Raw genomic sequence first — 12,410 nt, 5'->3', positions numbered from 1 at the left:
CCAGTACAGCTGAAAAGTCAGCCATCTGACCTTTCAGACTGCCAACCCCCAACACATCATTCATCAATCGACTTTCACACAATGAAATATCTTAGGAGCCAGACTCAATTAACACCTCAACAGTCTATGTGTCCCCACATGAATGAGTCACTCTCCTATTGACCTGTTGGGGTCAGAATTAACCACCTGTAATATTTCAAGATATCCTGCAATACATGAATTATCATTACTGTCCCATCTCATGTAATCCGAGATATCAGTTCTCAGTCATCTTATGCCCCTATTGGACATAGGATGACCCTAGACCCAAGAGTCATTGGTGAAGCTGGCACAGGAGTACCCCGCATCCTTCAAAAGTCTCTGGGTATCACGGGCCATTCCGTTACACCCACCTTCACCCCTTTTTTTTTTTTTTTTTTTTTTTTTTAGTGTTGCTCTTTTCTGTCTCCTCCCCTACCTATAACAGAATTGGCGATTTTTATTTATTTTTTCCTAAAGTTCAGGTCCGTCATTCTCACCTAGGTAAGGATGACGTATTTGGACCCAGCACATGTGCTCTGGGATCCCTGGTGTCGTTTCTGCTCATGCACGAGTTCCTGCGAACTGCCTACCCCGGGTGTTTCTGCATCACTCATCCCATTTTCAGATCACAGCATCTCACACATGTGCAGAAATGGTGTGAGATGTCTCGCCGTGTGTCTGCATATGCACAAGGGGTCTGGCGCATGCAGGGCTGTCTTTAAGACAAGGCAAAATGGGCAGCTGCTCTGGGCCCATCATTGTTGTATGGCCTAAAGCAGTTGCCTCATACTTGCCAACTACCCCAGTTTAAATTCCCTTGTCCTGTGTTCTGATATCTCAGTGTGAAGTTCTATTACTGATGCTGCCCAGCTCTGCCCTATTGCAGTGTACAGATGACTCACCCATAGACCCTGTGTTTACATGTAAATAACCTGCATTGATATGTAAATAGAGACAGCATTAGTATGCAAGTAGCCGCGGAACGGCAGCATTGATATGTAAGAAGTGGAGGCATTAATATGTAAATAGCCGCAGACTGGCAGTAACCTCTAGCAACCAATCAGTGAGCAGTAATAATGTGCAGTAACCTCTAGCAACCAATTGGTGAGTGGTAAGGACAGTGGCCAGATCCACCTCTGGAGGGAGTCTGTTCCACATTTTCACAGCTCTTACTGTGAAGAAACCTTTCCGTATTTGGAGATGGAATCTCTTTTCTGCTAGACGTAAAGAGTGTTGCCTGTAAAGTGAATAACTCAACACCAAGTTCCCTATATGGACCCCTTGTATGTTTGTACATGATGATCATATCCCCCCTTACTCTCCTTCTTAAGAGTGAATCTTTCCTCATAGCTGAGCTCCTCCATGCCTCCTATCAGTTTGGTTGCCCTTCTCTGCACTTTCTCCAGTTCCCCAATTTATCCTTTTTGAGAACTGGAGCCCAAAACTGAACTGCATATTCCAGATGAGGTCTTACTAATGATTTGAACATTAGAATACAGTGTTGTATGAGTAATTGTAGTTGTACAACAGCTGCTCCTGCATTTAGACACCCATAAATTACTCGACCCGTTTCAATCAGGTTTCCGTCCGGGTCATGGAACAGAAACGGCGCTGCTCTAGAGGCCGCAGACGAAGGAGAATCTTGTCTCCTGATACTGCTGGACCTAAGCGCGGCTTTTGACACTGTAGACCACGGACTACTACTGGCTAGGCTAGCTGAAGTAGCCGGAGTCGCTGAAGGTGTTTTACCCTGGTTCTCCTCCTTCTTGGAAAACCGATCACAAATAGTGAAACTGGGGTCTTTCACTTCTGAAAAACGTACTGTGTCTCCCTTATCGCCCGTATTGTTTAATATCTATCTTCGCCCTCTCTTTGAAATCATCAGTAACCAGAAGTTACTTTACCACTCCTATGCAGACGACACACAACTGTATTTCCGCATCTGCAACAAAAAGGATCATTCTCTTGGACTAGAGAAATGCCTCACTCTAATAGATAACTGGATGACAAACAGTTATCTTAAACTCAATGGTTCGAAAACAGAACTTCTCCTGTTTCACGCTAACCGGAAAAATCACCCCACGTCAACATGGACCCCCCACCCATTCTGGGTAAAACTATCTCCCCTAGCACCAAAGTCAAAAGTCTCGGAGTCATTTTCGATACCTACATGACAATGGATGCACAAATAGGGTCAGTAGTCAGCGGATCCCACCATCTGCTGCGCCTACTACGCAGACTCACGCCCTTTATCCCGAAAGAGGACATTGCAGTCGTGGTGGGAACAATCATCAATTCCAGACTCGACTACGCAAATGCCCTCTATCTAGGACTCCCCAAATACCAAATCACTCGTCTGCAAGTCGTTCAAAATACGGCCGCTCGACTAGTGACTGGGAAAAAACCCTGGGAATCAATCTCACCTTCATTGAGATCCCTTCACTGAGATCCCTTCACTGAGATCCCTTCACTGAGATCCCTTCACTGAGATCCCTTCACTGAGATCCCTTCATTGGTTGCCCGTAAAAGACAGAATCACTTTCAAGGCACTCTGCCTAATACATAAGTGTATTCAAGGCAACGCCCCCCAATATCTATGCGAAAAAATAAAAGCCCATAACCCCAATCGCATTCTGCGATCCACCAATCAAAACCTCCTCCAGATACCCAAGGCCAGATACAAGTCCAAAGGAGAAAGGAGATTTGCAGTCCAAGGACCCCGCCTGTGGAATGCACTACCAACCACCATCCGACATCGGACCACTTGGCCTTCAGGAGAAAGATTAAAACCCATTTCTTCTGAGGTCAAGGGGTTTTCCTTACCCATGAAATGGATACAGCGCCCAGAGGCGATTCAGTTCGCATGTGTTGCGCTTTACAAGTTTCTCACTCACTCAATTGTCATTCAAAGTGCGACAGCGCTGAAATTTGCCTGGGCAGGAAAGGGGGGTAGAAGTGTCCATTACTGAAGTGGTTAAAGCGTTTTATTTTTAATGGTAAGAGTGGAATTCTTCTTTAAGAAACACAGAGATCGTGATCGCTTTTCACAGCTGAGCAAATGAAGGGATTTCCAGAAGCTCCATGTGCTGTTAAGATACCATTACTGCAAAGGACTGTGGCTTCATTCCCTCCACGGAATGTTCTAATTAACGGCATCGAAAACAAATTAATCTCATACAACAGCTGTGATCCTGTAGATGGAATGTTACAAAACAGGCGACCATGGATCTTCTGATTTCACAATTCTGTCACAGCGATTACACACAACTATCTTCTCTTCCATGGCTAAGCCTATTCCTCACATTTATTGCTTACAATGTAAAATCTGTATTTTACATTGTAGCATGTCTTTGTAGTGTGGGAGGAAACCGGAGAACCCGGAGGAAACCCACGCATGCACAGGGAGAACATGCAAACTCCATGCAGATAGTGTCCTGGTCAGAATCTGAAACAAGGAGGATTTTTTTTTTCTACTCATTCAATTAATCTAGTACAGCGGTCTCCAAACTACGGCCCTTTGCTAGCCTTTATCCGGCCCTTGGGGCACTATTCCTCCCACTGACACCAATAAGGGGGTACACATTTCTTCCACTGATACCAATGATGGGATACTAATATGGGGCACTACTATTCCTCCTTCTGACCACCAACCTTGAGGCCACATTTATTCTCACTGATGCTGGGCTCAGAACATTTTCTGCCCCTGCTGGCTGCAATCCGGCCCTCCTAATGTCTGAAGGGCAATAAACTGGCCCTTGGTTTGAAAGGTTTGGAGACCCCTGATCTATGACATAACTCACTCTCCCCCTCTCCCTCCTCTCTCCCTGCTGCCTTCTGGGACCCGTGTGCGTTCCAGAACACTGCGGGACCATTCAGAATGCACAGCACGACTCACGCATGCGCAGTTGGAAGGTTTCACTGACAGTTTCTTTTTTACGTGCAATGCTGGTGTCTGCACCCGAAGATCGACGAATCTGCTTGAGGTGCCGACATCGCGGGCTCCCTGGACAGGCAAGTGCCCTTCTATTAAAACTCAGCAGCTCTTCAGTATTTGTAGCTGCTGACTTTTTTTTTTTTTTTTTTTCCAGACGGAGTTCCACTTTAAACCCATTCGATTTTAGTCGGCTAAAATGTACTGGAGATTTTAGTAGACTAAAAAAAAGGCTAAAACATTTCAGATGACTAAAATACGATTAAAACTAAAATGGTATTTTTAGTCAACACTCACAGGGGCGGGGCCCCCCTAACCCTCTTGTATTGTTGGTCCAAAATGTTGGCGCTCTATAAATCCTGTATTATAATAATAAAACAAAATCGAAATTTGACCTGAAAGTTGGCATTGGCTGTGATGAAATGTGTTGTGTGTTCCCCTCAGGCCCAGCAGAGGGCGCCAGAACAAAGCCAGGAGCTGCACTTTGCCGTCCAGGAGAAGCTGGGGCAGTTTCTACTGAAGAGAAAGCAGGAGCAGCGAGCCGAGCAACGCCGAGAGGCCCTTCTGGCCCAGATCAACACCGACATTCATATGCTGATGGGTACGGTTGATTGTTTAAAAAAAAAAAGATCTAAGTACTGGTCACATGATCAGAGACAGATACATGAGATGTTATTACCATTATAATGAATGGGGGAAGTCCGGGTGCTGCAGAAGTGGTGGGCTCCCAATTAGGACTGGCAAATTCTGCAGGAAGGACACTGGCATGGGCACGACTGACCCGTCTTTGTTTTCGGAACTTATTGTAGAAGGCGGACCAAACCATTGAGTTTAGTCGGTTCTTTATTGATAAGGGTTGACGACCGACGCATTTCATAGATATCGCGCCCTCTTCATTATGGCTGACAATGGTGGAGTAGGTTGTCGTGCCCGAGATACCACTCCCACTCTGATCACACTCCCAGATACCACCCCCACTCTGATCACACCCCTAGATACCACTCCCACTCTGATCACACCCCCAGATACCACTCCCACTCTGATCACACCCCCAGATACCACTCCCACTCTGATCACACCCCCAGATACCACCCCCACTCTGATCACACCCCCAGATACCACCCCCACTCTGATCACACCCCCAGATACCACCCCCACTCTGATCACACCCCCAGATGCCACTTCCACTCTGATAACCCCCCCAGATACCACTCCCACTCTGATCACGCCCCTAGATACCACTCCCACTCTGATCAAACACCCTAGATACCCCTATCCTTATCACACCGAAACCCCCCCTGCACGATAATATCTCCAGCAGGATTTCTGGTGGCAGCTCTAAATGTTGCGCCTGCACCCCCCCCCTCCCCCTTCCATGCTATGCCTCTGGCTGACAGGGAGTTTGTGTCCTTTTAAGAGCTGTGGATGAGCAGCTGCATTGCCCTTGATTTACTTGCAGCCCAGCTGCGCATTTTATAAAAAAAAAAAAAAATCCCCCGCTCCCTGAATGAGATGCCGATTTGTGTTTTTCAGGGGCCCCCAGCTTAAAAGAAGCCACGGAGAAAGACATCGATCTTTTCACCAGCAGATCCATCCCTGTGGCCTTGAAGGCCAAACAGAGTCACAGCACCATGCTGAAACGCAGCCGCTGGCCCTGGTGGAAGAAGCTGAGCGACGAGTTTGTAGAGGAAGACGACAGCTTTGCAAGCAACATGCCCGACCTGGACCACGGTATAATATTTATCGCTGGGAGCAAAAAGCCGTAGTGACCAACCCCTCCCCCTCCCCCCAATCCATTATCTATATGTATAACATTAAACAAGTCTCCAGGAATTCCATACAATGAAATAAAGAGTTGCAGTCCCAGTCTCCTTTTTCAGCTGCCAAAAACCTTCCTAAAGTGAAGGAACACCTTGAACTACATGTCCCATAATCCCTTGCTTCTCTAGCAGCAAGGGACATATGACAAGTATTTGGGTGTAGCAAGAGACCGATATTAAGAATGTATTGCTTCCCTTACAACGCCCATCAGAGTATAAGCTGCAGAAGATCGGTGTCACTCTCTCAATAAACAATCTCCTGCGCTCGTGAGTGACGTGTTCCGCTAATGATCAGCCACAGATCTTCAGTTAGTTAAATCTTGGCAAACCTTGGGAGCCCCCAAAGGGCTGAGGAAGCCCAGAAGACACTCTGCAAGAGCAGGGAGCATCAGCCTTGTGCATTACCTATAATAGCTTTTATTAGACATGTGCACTGCCGTAAAATTTGTTCGTTTTCGTTTTCGTTTCATTCGTTTTTTTTAGCTTTTTTCAAGAATTCGAATTTTAGAATTTTCAGATTCCGAAATTTCAAATTTTTGAATTTTAGAATTTTCAAAACTTTTGAAATTCCGAAATTTTAGAAATTTAGAAACTCATAAATTTTGATATTCGAAAACTCTGAAATTTCGGAATTAACAAATTTTTCAAAATTTGTTAAAAAAAGGAATTCGGAACTAAACGAATTACGCATGTCTAGCTTTTATTAAAATAGACGTATACTCCCAAAACAGCATAAAGCCCCCTTCACACTTGTGCGACTTTGGAATGCAAAGTCGCATGACAACTCATACCCCCCCCCCATGATTTCCAATGAGTACCATTCATATCTGTGCGAAGTCGCAGCGATTTCCAAGTAGTCCTTGCACTATTTTGGTCCGACTTTGATGCGACATGAGGTCCATAGACCTCAAGTTTGCACAGGCATTGTTTCAAGTCGCGGGGAAATCGCGCAAATTTCAAATCGCAGAAGTGTGTAAGGAGCCTAAAGTGGGGTACACACTATAAGAAAATCGGGCGACTGTTCGATTTTTCTCGATGTTTCACAGCAAATCGGAATCGATGAAGGAAAATTCTTACGAATATTCTCGTACGACAAAGGCTTTTTTTTTTTGTTGGTTCTGATCATGTGCAGTCTTTTTATTTTCAGATTTTTCTTGTGCGAAAATCGTACGAAAACGGTACACATTTTTTTGGGAGTTTGTCCCTTTGGGAATTTTCGTAAGAAAATTTGGTATCGGCTGTCGAAAGTTGTGAACACATCATATATACGAAAACGTATGAGAATTCTTGGGGCGAAAACGTTCGTCCGATTTTCTTATATTGTGTTACGAGCCTTTCGGCTCCTTTCACACTGCCACAACTTGATAGTTGCGCGATTTTGCTGCGATTCCGTGGCCACGTTTTCTGAGAATGCCTGTGTAATCTTCAGGTCTGTGGACCTCAACTCGCATCAAAGTGGGACCAAAGTAGTGCAGGCAGGGCCGTCTTAATAGCATCATGGGCCCCTGGGCAAAGTAATGCTCTGGGGCCCCTACAATGATGACAGTGCAGGTAAACAGACATCAAGTAGGTAGGAGGCAGACTGCCTCCCCTGTGTATCTATCACACGCAGTGCCATCATGGGGGGCCCCCAATTTCGGGGCAGCGTGGGCTCAAGGACCAGCTGCTTTGGGGAAAGGGCAGGGGCCCCCCATGTAGCTGGGGCCCCAGGGCAGTGCCGTCTCATTAAGACAGCCCTGAGTGCACGGACTACTTTTTGAAGTCGGTGCGACTTGGAGTTGCGCAGATATGAATGGTACTCATTGGAAATCACGGGGGTGTGACTTGTCATGCGACTTTGCAGTCCCAAGTCGCACGAGTGTGAAAGGGACCTTACAGACAAGCTCATCAACATCCAACTATTCTGGACCACATGGTCCACTAAACGAGTCCCGACCGCAAGAAGACCCTCAGAAAAACGGATGCGTTTTGAGAGGAGAACTCCCCCCTCTTTTGATTTGGCTCTCAGGAAGGGGGGGGGAGAGAAGCCCCTCCTCAAAACGCATCAGACATTTCTGAGGGTCTACTAGAGCTTGGGACTCATTCAGTGGACCAGGATAGATGGATATTGATGAGCTTTGATTTTAATGCCGTTTTCTGAGGGGGGGGGGCTGTTCTCTGTGAATGGCCCAGCGACAGAGGAAGGAGGAGGGGGGCCGAACTTCCCGCTGGCTTTGCCGCAGCGAGATCAGCTGGAAGTGGGAACGGTTACCTGTCAAAACCAGGTTAACCCCCCCCCCCCCCCCCTCCCGATGGGTGCCAAATATGGCCGGGGAGGAGGCGGCAGCAAATAAGTGCAGCTTCCCCTTTTGGCTGGAGCTCCACTTTAAACTTGGAGTTCTACTTTAAAGTGATGATAAAGCTTTGTTTTATAAAAATAACAAACGTGTCATACTTGCCTCTACTGTGCAGTTTGTTTTGCACAGAGTGGCCCCGATCCACGTCTTCTGGGTCCCTCGGCGGCTCTTGTGGCTCCTCTCCACATTGGATAACCCCCTAGGAGAAGCGCTCTCCGGAACCAGGGTTACTTTGCGGGCACGCTCCCAAGTAATTCATAGACGCTGAGTGTATGACTCGGCCCCACCCCCGGCGCTCGCGTCATTGGATTTGATTGACAGCAGCGGGAGCCAATGGCCAATTATGTATCTATAGGTAGCCCACGCACACATGCCCCCCCTCCTGACTTGTGGCCTGGACCACCATTGCAGTCTGTGTTCCAACAATGATGTCCCGTCACTATGAGCACATCGAAGTGTCATTGTCAGATGCCCCTCCTTTCCTAAATCCCACCCACTCTCTCTGCTTATTGGTAGAGCAGAGAAGTCCGGACACTGTTCATAAAATACTAAATAGAGAAAAAAGAGGTGAGAAAAAACTTTGAAACGCAAAACTAATAAACAGATGAAATGGAGATACATGTAGGTAACCAGCAGGGGGCGCTGTTCTCTCCTCACAGACCTCGCCGTTCTGTTCCATGACGTTCCGGCACCTCGTGACAACGATCGTGTTAATATGTAGATATTGTATGTACCTTTGCGTGTTCCTTGCTTTTCTCTAATTTATTTTCTTTTTTCATTTAATAATAAACATTTTATTTTAACATTTTATTTCAGTCGAATTCTTAGAAATATTTTAAACTTGTTACATCATTTACATGAAAAAGCGCAAATTCCCGATGCCGGGGCTGGCGACTGTGTGTGTGAGAGTCATTTATAGAAATGCTACAACACACCCATCTCTGATCCTTAGAAGCTTACATTCTAACCCCCCCCCCCCCCCCCCCCCACAGTCACATCAGTCTCTGTACAGAGGAGCTTACACTCTAATGTCCCCCCCCCCCACATCACATCAGTCTCTGTACAGAGGAGCTTACACTCTAATGTCCCCTCCCCCCACAGTCACATCAGTCTCTGTACAGAGGAGCTTACACTCTAATGTCCCCTCCCCCCCCCCCCCCCACAGTCACATCAGTCTCTGTACAGGGGAGCTTACACTCTAATGTCCCCTCCCACCACAGTCACATCAGTCTCTGTACAGAGGAGCTTACACTCTAATGTCCCCTCCCCCCTACAGTCACACCAGTCTCTGTACAGAGGAGCTTACACTCTAATGTCCCCTCCCCCCACAGTCGCATCAGTCTCTGTACAAGAGGAGCTTACACTCTAATGTCCCCCTCCCCCCACAGTCACATCAGTCTCTGTACAAGAGGAGCTTACACTCTAATGTCCCCTCCCCCCACAGCCACATCAGTCTCTGTACAGAGGAGCTTACACTCTAATGTCTCCTCCCCCTTTCCATAACATAGCTGGAAGTTGTTTCATAGTCCAGCGGTCCCCAAGTTCCCCATCAGCTAATTGCTTTGTCCCCAGAATCTCCAGGGGCGTATCTACCACGAGGCAAACAAGGCATTTGCCTTGGGCAGCATTCTTCAGGGGGACGGCGGCGCCCCCAGGCAGAAGGGACTTTACGAGCAGTGGCATCGCTACGGGGTGCGGACCACACCCACCAGAAGGGTGACACCAGGGGTGGCCGCGGGTTGACTGGTGACACACGGGAGCAAAGCAGGAGGCGGCAGTGGCTGCAGCCTCCGATCCCGGAAGTAGCTCACTTGGCAGAGCAGGTCGGAGTCCTGGACTGTGATCGTGCCTCGGCTGCCTCCCTACACACAGCGAGGCACTCTCTCAAATCCCTTTTGCACTCTCTCTATCTCACCCCTCCTCTTTCCCCCCACCTCTTTCCCTCTCTCTCTCTCTAATCCCTCTTACACGCTCTCTTAATCTCCCCCCAGCTCTTTCCCTCCTCCCTCTCTCGCATCCCCATTTTTCTGTCACTCCCTTTCTCTCCCCCACCTCTTTTCCTCCTCTCTCTCTCACCCCCTCTCTTTATCTATTTCTCTCTTTCTCTCATTTTCATCCCCTCTCTCCTCCCACCTCTTTCCCTCCTCCCTCTCTCACCTCTCTCTCTATGCCCCCTCTCCCTCTCATTCCACTCTCTCTCACCCCTCCCTCCCTCTATCTCTCTCTAACCCCCCTCTCTCTTTCTAACTCCTCTCGCGTTCTCTCACACCCCTCACCCACCTGCGCTCTCTATTTCATTCCCTCCCCTCTCTCTCACCTCTCCCTCACCTCTCCCTCTATCTCTCTCTAACCCCTCTCTCTCAATCACCCCTCCCTCTCTTTCTAACCCCTCTCGCGCTCTCTCTCACCGTCGTCCCTCTCACCCTCTTACACTCTCTATCTCTAACTCATCCTCTCTCTCTCACCCCTCCCTCTCTCTATCCCCCCTCTCTCTCTCTCTCTCTCTCTCTCTCTCTCTCTCTCTCTCTCTCTCTCTCTCTCTCTCTCTCTCTCTCTCATCCCCCTTTTTCTCACCTCTCCCTCTCTCTCTCTCTAACCCTATCTTTCTAACCCCTCTCGCACTCTCTCACCCCTCACCCTCTTGCGCTCTCTAGCTCATCCCCTCTTTCCTCCACCTCTTTCCCTCTCTCCCCTCCACCTCTTCCCCCCCTCTCTCTCACCCCTCCCTCTCTTTCTCACCCCTCTCTCTCTCACCCCTCACCCTCTTGTGCTTTCTATCTCATCCCCTCTCTCTCCCCCCACCTCTTTCCCTCCCAATCTCATCACCCTCTCTCTAACCCCTCTCGCACTCTCTCGCTCTCCCCGCCCCACCTCTTTCCCTCCTCTCTCTCTCTCTCTCTCTCTTATCCCCCTCTCTCATCCACCTCTCTCTCACCCCTCCCTCTTAGCTAAATGGGGGAACTGTTGGGTGATGGAGGGGCAATGGCAAGCCTAGAACTCTCATCTCTGGGGGGGATACTTGTAGGTAAGCCTGCTGCTCATGTTCACACATTATGACATCATTATGACAAGTCCCCCCCCAACCTCCAAATCTTAATGGCCTCAGTGCAACTTTAAAGTATATTTATTGCTTGTTCTGGTTGCACATCATTTGTAGAACACGGTGGAAATGTGTGATCTCCGCCATCCAGCCACGGAACAGATGGGAAATGTCCCAATATTGGGGGATGAGTGATTTTGGCATCGCTTCACTCGCTCAGCTGCTTATGCAAAATTTGCTGTAAAATAAATAAATAAATAAAATAAAGATCTCCTCATCTTTATTTGAAGGGCGTTTTTAATTTTGGGTGTATTTAGTTTGTTTCATTAGGGGGGGGGGCATTCGCACCTCCACGTTGCAATAACTTGGTGTCCCCATCAGAGCCCTCCACAGCAGGTGTCCCCCATCAGAGCCCCCCCACATCAAGTGTCCCCCATCAGAGCCCCCCCCACATCAGGTGTCCCCCATCAGAGCCCCCCCCACATCAGGTGTCCCCCATCAGAGCCCCCCCACATCAGGTGTCCCCCATCAGAGCCCCCCCCACATCAGGTGTACCCCATCAGAGCCCCCCCCAGTGGAGGCTGGTGCTCAAAATTTTTGGGGGGGCGCAAACGAAGAAGAAAAAAAAATATAAGCCTCACTGTGCCCATCAAATGCAGCCACTGTTCCATCAATTCGCACCACTGTGCCATGCCATCAAACGCAGTCACTGTGCCATGCCATCAAACGCAGTCACTGTGCCATGCCATCAAACGCAGTCACTGTGCCATCAATTGTCACCACTGTACCATGCCATCAATTGTCACCACTGTACCATGCCATCAAACACAGCCACTGTACCATGCCATCAAATGCAGCCACTGTACCATGCCATCAAATGCAGCCACTGTACCATGCCATCAAATGCAGCCACTGTACTATGCCATCAATTGTGGTCACTGTGCCATCAATTGTCACCACTGTGCCATGCCATCAAATGCAGCCACTGTGCCATGCCATCAAATGCAGCCACTGTACCATGCCATCAAATGCAGCCACTGTACCATGCCCACTGTACCATGCCATCAAATGCAGCCACTGTGCCATGCCATCAATTGTGGTCACTGTGCCATCAATTGTCACCACTGTGCCATGCCATCAATTGTGGCCACTGTGCCATCAATTGTCACCACTGTGCCATGCCATCAAATGCAGCCACTGTGCCATGCCATCAAATGCAGCCACTGTGCCATGCCATCAAATGCAGCCACTGTACCATGCCA

The 12,410-nt window shown here is 48.3% G+C and overlaps 1 protein-coding gene across 1 annotated transcript in view; it reads left to right on the top strand.

The window, feature by feature from the left end:
* Nucleotides 1–6,244, top strand: part of IQCB1 (IQ motif containing B1) — a 49,201-nt gene extending 42,957 nt beyond the window's left edge. The window contains exons 13-14 of the mRNA XM_040358283.1: nt 4,397–4,553; nt 5,486–6,244. Coding sequence (XP_040214217.1) covers nt 4,397–4,553; nt 5,486–5,718 — 390 coding nt within the window. The 3' untranslated portion in view covers nt 5,719–6,244. The remainder of the gene's footprint in view (nt 1–4,396; nt 4,554–5,485) is intronic.
* The last annotated feature ends 6,166 nt before the right edge of the window (nt 6,245–12,410 follow it).

Source organism: Rana temporaria, chromosome 6 (genome assembly GCF_905171775.1).
Source record: "Rana temporaria chromosome 6, aRanTem1.1, whole genome shotgun sequence".
NCBI lineage: Eukaryota > Metazoa > Chordata > Amphibia > Anura > Ranidae > Rana > Rana temporaria.
Note: the sequence above shows the minus strand (reverse complement) of the source record. Positions and strands in the feature narration are given on the sequence as shown.